Raw genomic sequence first — 12,143 nt, 5'->3', positions numbered from 1 at the left:
GTGTCTACACCAGACACGACAGCTAAAGTCTGTCTACACGGGACGCGACAAAGCGACCGTTGAAAATAATTTGAATAGAAAATAGAACATAAATAGAACGCGGCAGCAGTTTACTGTCGGGGATTTGTCGCGCTGCTCGCGTCCGGTGTAGACACGTTATCATTTTTCATATATGTAAAACTTGCTTTCTTCTGTGGAAAACCAAAGAAGATACTTTGAAGAAAGTCCAGGTTTACATTGAATTCCATTGCATGGACAATATCATTTGAGAGGAAAAAAATAATAATAAAAGTAATAAATTTCAAATTATTTTCTTGAACACAGACAGAATTTAAATTTGGGGTCAACTATCCATTTATGTGTTATTATTGTTAAGCTAAAACTAATATATATATATAATTTTTTTTATATAGAAAATTATTTTTTCAATATATAATTTTGAATATAATCTTTAATATAATTTTTTTTTTTTTACGTGGAATAAAGGTAAAATTAAATTAAATATTACATGGAAAAAAATATTGAACTGAAATAAAGTAATTTTAAGTTGAAATACTAAAATATTAAAACTAAAACTTTAGTTAGAAATAAAAGTAAAGCTAAATAGATGTAAAATATTTTTTATTAAAAATTACAAGCACAACTAGAACTTAATGTTTTAAAATGAAAACAGAAAATATAAAAATAATTGCTAATTCAAAATAAATAATAAATACCATAATCGTACAAATAATACTAAAACAGTGCTTATGGTAATTCTTATTAACTTCCTGTGGCGACTCTGTGATCCTTGTTAACAAACACATTTTCTCAAATCAAATGATTTGAGTCGATGTGTTAAGTACATTAGCTGCATGGACTGGGCCATCTTTTGGATATTATAGTGTGCTTCATGAGGTGTCACAAACTCAAAACAGTTATGTGAACTTTTGTTTGGAATTAAATAAAGTAATAAAGTTTTTGTATAGTTTACAAAAACTGCTAGATGTCTCTTGGTGACATTGTTTCTTCAGTGTTTTCCAATGTGTATGTGTGTGTCTTGCAGGATCTATTAGTGGTCAGGAGTCTCAAGGGGTAAACTTGACCAGGCACACCCTGGAGCAGCCAGAGGATACAACAACAGCCCACAATGAAGCAGGCAAGAGATTCCATTCCCACCACAACCCTCTGTCTCTGTCATTCTCCATGTCATTCATACTGCTGCTCTGTCTGCCTAAGACATGAACAAACACATACCTAATTCAAAGCTCACCCAGCCTTCACTCAGTTATATTTCCAAACAACAGTGTAGAGCAGACATGGCTTTTTGAGACATTTTGTTTAAAATTAATTTAATAAGAAACTTATTTTTCTATCAAGCATCTATTCACCAGTAGGTTTCTTAACCTGGTTTCTGCTCATTGAGAATTTCTGACACTGAGCAGTAGTCAAGCACACCTTCTGTGTGAGGGCTTCTTTGAGAAGTCAAGAGCTTTAATTCAAGCAGAAATCTTCAAAGTGGAAATATATGAGAGTGATTCAATCTCTTCCTCTAGTGGCCATGCTCCAAATGACACAGCCACTAACAGGCCTTTCATCCAGGGAATGTAAATTAGCTGAAGTAGAAGGCAGAGATGTAAACTGTTTAGATTTGGAGATGGGGAATCTCCCCTTTTCAGTTTCCGTTTTGGCATGTAGAGGTTTCAGGCAGTTAGCACTACAATGCTGTAGAGCTCAGAGGAGTTACTGCTATTAGTCTGCTCTGGGTTACTGAAACTAGAGGATGGTAGCATGTGGGAATAACATGGTCTGTGCTTGCACTGGGCATTTTGAAGGTAGGATGTCTCTTTTAGCCTGCTGCTATTATACTGAAATAAAGATTATTGCTTGATAACAGTGCAAATGGCAACACTGTTATGTTGAATATTGTACTTTATTGAAATTCACAATATGAAAATTCTGACCAATATCAATAAGCAGATTTATTTTCATGTTATGACCGATAACGGATACATTATGTATACCGGTATTAAAATTCTGTGATATTTTGTGTAGAATTTTAAATAAATTGAATATAAAATGCTTAAATCTGCTACAAATGAATTTAGGCATCATAACATTATAATACTCCATACACAGTACAATTGTACAGTATGAAAATGGATATTCTTTTTGAGATTTGCTGAAGATTATAATTAACTGTGGTCCTGAGTTGTTTTTAAAAAAAATAACAAAGTTAATGAACATGCACAATTTTTTTTATTCAGTATAATCTATATAAATTTTCATTGTAGCATTTTTTTTTTTTATTTATTTTTTTATTACTTATGTCTTTTGAACATGCAACAATGTTTATTATAGAACAACCATAATATGCATATTCTTTTTCTTGTCCACAGACTGCAGATGCAATTTATCTCTGTAGATAATTCTAGGGCAGTCATGTCCATTTTCTGTTAAATAAAATACTAAATGCTTAAAAATGTTCAGTATCAACTGATACTGATAAATTATACAAAAAATACTACTCTATACTGTATATATTGTGCATCCCTAATATTTTTCCTTCAGCGCTGAATGTTTTTTTTTGTTCCTCTAGAGGGTGGTTTGCAGCGTCAGGGCAGTGCAGCGGAACAGCACAGCACCCTCTCTAATGACAGGAAGTTCATGTTGGATATGCTCTACTCCAAAAACAACACCACCTCTGGAGGGCTAAAAAGTCCTGATCTGGAAAGTGCACTTGAGGACCATGGGATCACCAGTATGGCTGGACGGCTCTCCAGACTGCAGTCTCTCACTTATCAGCCCACAGAGGACACATCCAGGCGGGCGGACCTGGAGATCCCTGAAGGTACTGCTCAGGCCGCTCGTGCCAGGCTTGCAGAGGAACAGAGCAAGAAACTGCGTCCACAGTACAGTATTGAAGCGCAGACTCATTCACAGAGTTTAGAGAAGACAATGATGACGCCATTATCCGGGGGTAGTCAGGATGCCTGGGAGAAGCTGCAGCCCAGCTCCAGACCTCTGCGAATTAAAGATCTTGACTTCTCTGATCTGATGGAGGAGGAGGATATCGATGTGCTGGATATAGACACTTTTGACACTGGTTTGCCTAATGGAATACCGTCACCCCCTCCTCCAGTGCCAGGACTGGGCTCTGCTCCCCCACCACCACCTCCTCCTCCTCCTCCTCCTCCTGGACCTCCTGGTCTGGCTCCACCCCCTCCTCCTCCACCACCTCCTGGAGGATTGGGTGTGCCTCCTCCACCTCCAGGACTCCTTCCTCCGTCCCCGACTCAAGGGAATGATCCGGCTTTTCTAAAGAAACGGAAAACGGTCAAGCTGTTCTGGAAAGAGCTTAAGCAGCCCGACAGCCCCAGGAAGTGCAAGTTTGGCCGGGGCACAGTTTGGGCTTCACTTGACAAGGTTGCAGTCGATACAGCTAAGCTGGAGCACCTCTTTGAGTCCAAAGGAAAGGATCTTCCTGTAGCAAAGGTGCGACGGGCACACTTTTTTTTCTCTCCTTGATCAGTATTTACTTAAATTCTTTATTAATAATAATAATAATAATAATAATAATAATAGGAAGGAAAATAATAATAATAATTATTATTATTAGTTTTAATTATTAGTTTTTACATATTCATCCTTGCACATTTGTATGCATTTACAGTGAATGTATACAATCTTATGCATATTATACTTACAAGTAACAAATATAGCATACATATGCCAGACAACTGAAACTGGCAAACTTGTTTAAGAATAAAACATTCAGAGTTACACAAAAATGAAAATGTATAAATTTACTACAGCTATTTATTTTCTAAAAGATGATAGGTCACCTCACTGGGGGAATACTGCTATTGAATATATGGATGGTTCTATCCTTCTCCTACAGAAAGGTGCTGAGATCAAGAAAGCAGCAATTTTAGTGCTTGATCCGAAGAGGAGCAATGCCATCAACATCGGCATGACTGTTTTGCCTGCTGTACATGTCATTAAAAGTGCCATCCTCACCTTTGATGAATTTGCCATCAGTAAAGAGGGCATTGAGGTAATGTAGCACTAGCATCCACCACCAGGGGGCAGTAGAAGCTTGTTTAATTTGTTTAAACATTCCCTCATTTCTGTATTGAGTATAAATATCAGTTTTTTTTTTCTTTTTATAATTAATTATTATAAAATTAAGAAATATTAAAATGATTAATTTGTACATTACAAATCTGAAGTAAAATATCCTCTGCTTCTATCCACCTGTAGAAAATCCTGACCATGACTCCAACAGATGAAGAGAAACAGAAGATTCAGGAGGCGCAGCTGGCCAACCCTGATGTACCGCTGGGTACAGCAGAGCAGTTCCTACTCACTCTCTCGTCCATCAGTGGCCTCACAGCCAGATTACAGCTCTGGGCCTTTAAACTGAACTATGAGACCCTGGAGAAGGTCAGTGCCCTACGACAATTAATCCTCTTTTTATACTAAGTTTATATTTAGAATGAAAACCTCTTTACTCCAGTTGCATGATCATAATAAAAGGATTAATCAGCTAAAGCAACTATACAACTATATGCTAGTTCTAGTCTGTTGTATTACACCATACAGAGGTGACCATTTAAAGGTAATACAAGTAGTTTATTCCTGACAGCTGAATTGTCAGCAGGCTTTACTTAATATTTTCTGGAAACTGTGATGAATTTATTTCAGGATTCTTTGATGAATAGACCATTCAAAAGAATAGATTTTTTAAATATTTTTTTAAACTTTTTTTTGTATTCATTTCATTTCTTTCAAAAACAAAACAAAAGCCTGACCCCAAACATAAGCATTAGGTTATTGTTGTTGTTGTTGTTGTTGTTGTTGTTGTTTTGTTATTTATATAAATCTTTGAAGTCTGCTGAAAATCTGTGAAAGCTGCATTTGAAGCAATTGTAAAAATGCTCATAAATGCACCCAATACTGCATTGCTTGGAACCCTTAAAGGTATACAGTTAATGGATTATATTAATTGGTCGAAGCATTGTTTACACCTATTATAATAAATTTAGTTGTCTATAGAACACTAGTGTATTTTATCATATTGCTGTTTTTGCCAGTGTACTACAGTATAATGTCAAGATTCTATTTATTTATTTTGACATTGAAAAAAAAACAACAACTTGTTAACAGCCCCAGTGTGTTTCAGTATTGTATTCTGTATGATCATTGAACTCTAGTTCTGATAGTAGGAATTTAGTCATTTAGGCTTCTATGATTGAGTTCTGCCGACCTTGATTGGTAGTGACTTTGTGTTCAGTGAGGCTTTCATTTCCAAACATTCGTTCTCAGTCTCTCTCTTTCTCTGTCATTCTTCTATCCCTTACACATGAATGTTGCAGGAGATTGCAGAGCCTCTTTTTGACCTGAAACTGGGTATGGAACAACTCGCCAAGAACAAAACCTTCAAGCGTATCCTAGCAACACTACTGGCCATTGGCAACTTCCTCAATAGTTCCAATGTAAGTGCTCCATCTCCTCCACAGTGAGTCCTAGGAGTGGAGTTACCTTTAAAGCACCTGTATTAAGTGCAAGTGCTCCAGTCTGAAGCTTGATGGACAAATGTGATTAGTCAGAGCAGCTCTGTTTGATACCTTAATCTTTTGCTTTTGCCTTGTGGAAGATAAGATATGATCAAGACCCTGCATGGCATGTTTTCTGTGCTGAATTATGTCACAACCTCTTGAACTCTTCAAACTTCAAACAAGTAGTGAAGACTATTCACACTACGATGTGAAGAATACTTTAGTTTTAAACCAGGGCAGACCGATCAAACCGATTTTTGATTTTAAAGGGATACTTCACCAAAAAAATGAAAATTGCCCCAAGATTTACTCGCCCTCATGCCATCCTAGGTGTATATGACTTTTCTCTTTCAAACGAATACAATCAGAGTTACAGTATCTCACAGAAGTGAGTACACCCCTCACATTTTTGTAAATATTTTATTATATCTTTTCATGTGACAACACTGAAGAAATGACATTTTCACTTAGGGGTGTACTCACTTTTGTGGCCAGTGGTTTAGACATTAATGGCTGTGTGTTGAGTTATTTTGAGGGGACAGCAAATTTACACTGTTATACAAGCTGTACACTCACTACTTTACATTGTAGCAAAGTGTCATTTCTTCAGTGTTGTCACATGAAAAGATATAATAAAATATTTACAAAAATGTGAGGGGTGTACTCACTTCTGTGAGATACTGTATATTAAAAAATGTCCCAGCTTATCCAAGCTTTATAATGGCAGTGAGTAGTGGTTTTGAGATTTTCCATTCATCATAAAAAGTGTAATAAAGGCCTTCTGAAGCGAATCTGTGCATTTGTTATAAGTAATAGTTGACCCCCAAAATGAAACTGTTCCCATCAATTCAGGCTCCCCTTAGAATAAAAAAACATTTCACACATTCAGAAATACCATTAGTTTTAATGAGTCAATTTTAAAGCTTGGAATGTCATGTTAAAAACTTACAGTTAGCAGTTAATAACTGTTCAGCGCTTGATGTCCTTTAATTTGTGCCGTTTGATTTAATGAGTAGCCGTGTTAATATTTTTTTTTTTCCCACCAGTTGCCAACAAAGTTAATGTACCATTTCATTGAACATCACATAATGATTTTAATTGGCACTTCTTGGCTCTCTGGCAGGCTAAGGGCTTTGAGCTCAGTTATCTGGAGAAGGTTACTGAGGTGAAGGACACAGTACACAGGCAGTCTCTGCTTCATCATACCTGCAATTTTGTGGTGGAAAACTACCCAGATGTGACAGACCTTTACTCTGAGATCCCTGCTATCACACGCTCTGCTAAAGTAGGTGACTCAGGCACTTCTTTATATGCATTTTTGATTTCTTTGTTCTGTTTGTCTTACCTTTTAGACATAACAATGTTCAACATTATTTATTAATTTGTGCTGGGATTTACATTTCATTGCTGTCTTCTAGGCTTTTATAGTAGCCGTTTTTTTTCTATAGCACATCTTGTAAAGGTTGCCATTGTAATTAATAACATAAACTGAATAAACTGCTGTGTATGTTGGTTTCATTTTTGTTCTGTTTCTCCAAGGTAACTATGCAAATAACACTGTTTACCTTCATAATTTATCACTTCCTCCTTTCTTTTTCCACAGGTGGATTTTGAGCAGTTGTCTGAAAACCTGATTCAGTTGGAGAGAAAATGCAAAGCATCTTGGGACAACCTTAAAGTAGTGGCCAAACATGAAACTAAACCTAACTTAAAAAACAAAATGACAGAATTTCTGAAAGACTGTACTGAAAGGGTCATCATCCTGAAAGTAGTGCATAGACGCATTATTAATAGGTAACAAAAAACAACACTGTAATACATTTTATACTTCAACATGTTAAATCAAAAGATACCAACTTCATTTGGATGCTTCCTATTAGTTGATGAGCATGAATGAATTGTGCCAAATTTTTTAATTAGGATTAGCTGGAGCATGCAGTATATTAACTTGTACTTCCTTCACTTTGCAGGTTTCATTCCTTCTTGCTGTACTTGGGTCAGCCCTCATACTCGGTGCGGGACACTAAAGTAACTCAGTTCTGTAAGATCATCAGTGAGTTTGCCCTCGAGTACCGCACCACACGAGAGAGAGTCATCACCCAGAAACGCAAACGTGCCGTCCACCGGGAGCGCACAAAGACCCGAGGCAAACTGATCACAGAGGTGTGGAATGGAAGCTCTTGAAGAAAATCAACTTAAATCATTCTTTAAATACACTAAGATGTTCTTTGACTTTAGTCCACTAACCTAATGTTTTTTTTTTAATGTAATTTTTAAAACTATTTTAATGATTATTGCTCATGTACTTCCAGTTTACTGTTACAGTCTTGAGTTTATGGATACCTTGTTGATATAAATTACCCTTGTTATTTAAATTACCCTGTTCAAAAGTTTACATATGCTTGATTCTTAATGCTGTTTTATATTTATATTTATATATATATATATATATATATATATATATATATATATATATATATATATATATATATATATATATATATATATATATATATATATATATTTTCTGGATGAGCCATTAGTTGTTCATGAGTCCCTTGTTTGTTTTTGTGTGGCTTCTGAAGGGCAGTACTAAATAGACAAAATTTGCTCTTTAAACAAAATAAGAGACAATTTGACATCTTCATCATTACAGTGCCATCAATGTCATTGCTAAACAAAACCCAGACCAAACCATAGTCCACCTCTGAACATTCCGCAGTATAAAGCATCGGCCCCCTCAGCACAGGGCCTGGGACAATTTTCTCAGTTATCCTCCCCCTGACGACAGCGCTGATCGACATTATGCCACAAATGTTGTCAATAGTGCTTAACTGGTATTCAACTCAGATCATTCATTTGAGGGAATGAACCAATTCATGATCCTATCCACAACCCCACTGTATCACCCTCAATCGTCAATTTAGTTGATTGAGAAAAAAAATGTACCAGTAACTAATTATACTTTCTGAATCTTTTTTTCTCACAGACAGAGAAGTTTTCTGGAGCAGTTCCACAGCTGTCTCTGGAGGACAACCTATCCCCAGTTTCTTCAACAGCAGAATCAGAGCCAGCCCAAGAGGACCATGAGAACATGAAAAACCTGCTCATCGCCAAAAACAACGACAACAGCAAGCTGTGCAGGAGCCGTGCTGTACGAAGTAAGATACCACAACACAGTTATATAAGAGTTAGCAGTTTAGACCAGTGTTAGTCCTCCTGCTTGGACCCAGCCTTCCTGTGGAATTTATTTACACCCCTCCTCTAGCACACCTGGTTTAGAAACATTCATTAGGTGATCCAGATTTGTTTAATTACAGTCACAGAAGTAACATCTGCAGGAAGGTAAATCTTCAAGCCAAACTGAGAACTACTGCTTCAATCACAAAAAGTTTAGTTATCCTGCCCAGATGTAGCTCGTTTTTTTCATTCTGCTACAACATCTGTTACGACATTTTGCAAAGATTTTGGATGATGATGATTATTATTATTATTATTATGTAAGTTTTATTTTGTTTGTCAATTTGGGGATCTTTTATAGAGATTCTTACCACTGGTGGGGACACTTCTCCAATTTCACCAACTCTTCAGTTGAGTGATGAAGGTAGAGCATTTGGAGTATGGATGTGTGCAAAGATAAAGCAATTGTGCAGCTTTTAATATATGATAAAACTGTATAATTAATGAGAGCATTAAGGTTGGGTCATTTGATCTCACAGAGGGGCCTTATGACTCTGACAGCGCTCCTACTTCACCAGTAGAGAGCCAGTCAGCACAGGATGATGATGATGATGAAGGTAGAGTTACTGCACAAGCTGCATGGAGTGGGTTTGCTCGACTAACAGATTTATTACAAAATATATAGTAAATTAATCATGTCCTTTTGAAATGGTTTTTGAGGGCTAACTGACAAGACAGACATGGAAAAACCTGGATGAATAAGCCATTGATTCACACTTTTGCACCCAACTTTGTATTTGCTTGAATATCTGTGAACCTTTTACAAATGACTGATTTTCATTAGCTTGCCAAGATGTAATACCAACCTCATTCATTTTAACACTTCCTTTGAAAGATCTTGGACTGGTTTCTAAAGTAATTAAACGCAGTAATGATTGATCTAATGTAATTTCTACACAGGTTTTGGCAGGGTTAACACAAACATGTCTGCAGCCAAAGAGGACAGCCCCAGCTCACAGGACGATGCCACAGATGAGATAATGGATTGTCTGGTTAAATCTGTCACCCAGAATCCCACAGAGAGGGCGTCTAGTCCAAAAACACGAAAACGCTCGCGGCTTAACAGAAAGTCATGTGAGTACATTTTGACTGTCAACGGCTTAATTTTTATTTTTATTTTTTTTGACCACTGAACTTCATAACCAGTTCTGAAGGTTGTTTTAGCCCTAAACCTGGGGGATGAGATTAAGGATTTAGTCACTGTTTGCATTCAACACTATCTGTGTCCAAAACACAATGTAATCTGGCTTCAACCATTGCTTAGCTTTCAAAAGTCTCTAAATCTCCCTGTCAGATCCATATCGTGCCACCTCTTTACTTCTGCTTGTGCCGGATTGAACTGCCAGACATCTCAGAAATCGAACACCACAAAGAGTCTTTTGTAGGGCATTCTTGCAACTGCTCTTTTAAAAATGGAAACTGAAAGCACACAAACCTGAAAAATATTCTGTGCAGCTGAGACCTCTTAGGTTTATTTGTAATAGGCTGAAGCTGTCTATGGTATATGTCTTAAGGCGCAGTCACATTCACCATTGTTTAACATGAGGGTAAGACTTCAGCATGCAGACTTTGCAACAGCTCAAGTTTGTCTACAACTTTACATTTATTTGCATTTACATTTATGCATTCAGAAGATGCTTTTATTCAGCGTGACTTGCATTACATTCAAGGTAAACATTTATCAAGTGTGAATCAAACCCATGACCTTGGCGTTGCTAGCGCCTTGCTCAACTGTTTGAACAACAGGAAAGCTAAATCTTTACTGTTCCAGATCATTTTGGTTCATCAAAAGACGGTCTTTATACATGTGCTAATAGTTTATGTATTGTTTAGATCGTTTGACATGGAGTTGCATGTTTTGTATTACAGTATAACAAAGTGTTGTGGTTTTAATGGTGTGCTGTTTGTGTTGCAGTGCGGAGGACTCTGAAGAGTGGGCTGAGTGTGGATGTGGTGCAAGCCCTTGGCCTCGGCAGTACTAACGGGAAGGTCTGAAGCTGGTAGTTCTCATGTGAGGGGAAACTGTAGCAAGGCAGCAATGAGGCCATTTGGAGAGCTGCATTAATGACAGGAAGAACTGTGATAAAGACATTTCATGGGATGCCTGCAACTAAATTTGTCTACCAATCTGGACGGTTCAGTGGATGAATCATGTACTTCCAGATGAAATACAAACAGCTGCATTACTATACAAATACCTGAAGTGTGTGCATGATATCCATTAAACATTGTGATTTGATTGGTACAAACTTTAATGGCATAGTATTAAATACCATGTTTACCTATGGAGAATAGATGCATATATGATCCGGTGAATTAAAATGCTGTATATTTTGACCAGATGCACATATATTATTTTGTATAGAGCCTTATATATAGATTGGAGCACAATTTATTGGTCAAGTATATGTATCTAAGTATTTGAAAGTTTTTAAGTTAATACTGCGTTTTTCAAGACAACCCTTTCATATTTTAGCCGTATCTGTTAGAATGGCTCAGCTCAACGTTAGGATCGTGGAAGTCAGTAACTGAGATCAGTGCAATAGGGTAACTCAAACACACTGGTTTCCTGTGCCCATTAATGAAGCTAAACCCTGGAATAAACGGCACTGTCAGTAATGATTGACCATTGAAAACTCCTTAGTCTTGTACAGGGTTTAATTTGTGTCTGGAAAGCTGACCCATGTGCACCTGGGTGGTGTTCAACCGAATATCCTGACTACCAAGGAGATCTTGATTAGAGAGGACATCAACTAGGTCACATTTGTTTTTCTTTTATTAATCACAGAGCTCTCTTGATAGTTTTGTGGATGCTACAACAGTCCTGTATTCTGCTGTATCACATTTCTGTCCTGATATTTATTATTGTGCAGTTTTTTTGAGTTCACCTTTTTAGTTATACCATTGTTATGATGTTATAAAATATGTGCATGGACCACTCTGTTTCTTGCTGAAGAGAAGTGTTGTGTTAAAGGCACAATTTTAAAAAAACGGTTACGAGCACATATTCTAAGGATTTTGTTGGTATTGCTTTTTTGCACAGGGGCTTATGCTGTAGGAATTTAGAGTCACTATGAATCACTCTGTTGTTTTATGATCTTATTACCTGTCTGCATGAGTGCATGTGTTCTTTACTCTGAATGTATCACTATTTGCGTGTTCCAGTGCTGGACGTCCCCGTCCCCGTCACCACTCTTGACACCTGCACAAAGAAAGTTTGTTTGCAATGAAACGGTTTGCAATTACAGTGCTTCTAATGTTAGAATTATAATCTGTTTCAGAATTGTTTCATATTGACATGTTGGCCTCGAATCCAAAGACAGAGCTTTGTTTTAAAAAATTAAATGAAATGTTTTATTAGAC

The 12,143-nt window shown here is 36.9% G+C and overlaps 1 protein-coding gene across 7 annotated transcripts in view; it reads left to right on the top strand.

The window, feature by feature from the left end:
- The window catches only part of fhod1 (formin homology 2 domain containing 1), a 53,582-nt gene extending 41,440 nt beyond the window's left edge, over positions 1 to 12,142 (top strand). For 6 of the 7 annotated variants that reach the window (XM_058780754.1, XM_058780752.1, XM_058780751.1 and 3 more), the window contains 13 exons: positions 1,046 to 1,138; positions 2,579 to 3,474; positions 3,881 to 4,036; positions 4,243 to 4,425; positions 5,358 to 5,477; positions 6,664 to 6,825; positions 7,144 to 7,334; positions 7,511 to 7,703; positions 8,530 to 8,701; positions 9,082 to 9,144; positions 9,260 to 9,337; positions 9,681 to 9,854; positions 10,696 to 12,142. In XM_058780754.1, coding sequence (XP_058636737.1) covers positions 1,046 to 1,138; positions 2,579 to 3,474; positions 3,881 to 4,036; positions 4,243 to 4,425; positions 5,358 to 5,477; positions 6,664 to 6,825; positions 7,144 to 7,334; positions 7,511 to 7,703; positions 8,530 to 8,701; positions 9,082 to 9,144; positions 9,260 to 9,337; positions 9,681 to 9,854; positions 10,696 to 10,775 — 2,561 coding nt within the window. In that variant the 3' untranslated portion in view covers positions 10,776 to 12,142. The remainder of the gene's footprint in view (positions 1 to 1,045; positions 1,139 to 2,578; positions 3,475 to 3,880; positions 4,037 to 4,242; positions 4,426 to 5,357; positions 5,478 to 6,663; positions 6,826 to 7,143; positions 7,335 to 7,510; positions 7,704 to 8,529; positions 8,702 to 9,081; positions 9,145 to 9,259; positions 9,338 to 9,680; positions 9,855 to 10,695) is intronic. The other variant, XM_058780753.1, reaches the window with a different exon arrangement.
- Position 12,143: the final 1 nt, after the last annotated feature.

This window comes from Onychostoma macrolepis, chromosome 07 (assembly GCF_012432095.1).
Source record: "Onychostoma macrolepis isolate SWU-2019 chromosome 07, ASM1243209v1, whole genome shotgun sequence".
NCBI classification, from domain to species: domain Eukaryota; kingdom Metazoa; phylum Chordata; class Actinopteri; order Cypriniformes; family Cyprinidae; genus Onychostoma; species Onychostoma macrolepis.
The sequence above is the reverse complement of the archived record's forward strand: the minus strand, read 5'-3'. Positions and strand labels throughout refer to the sequence as shown.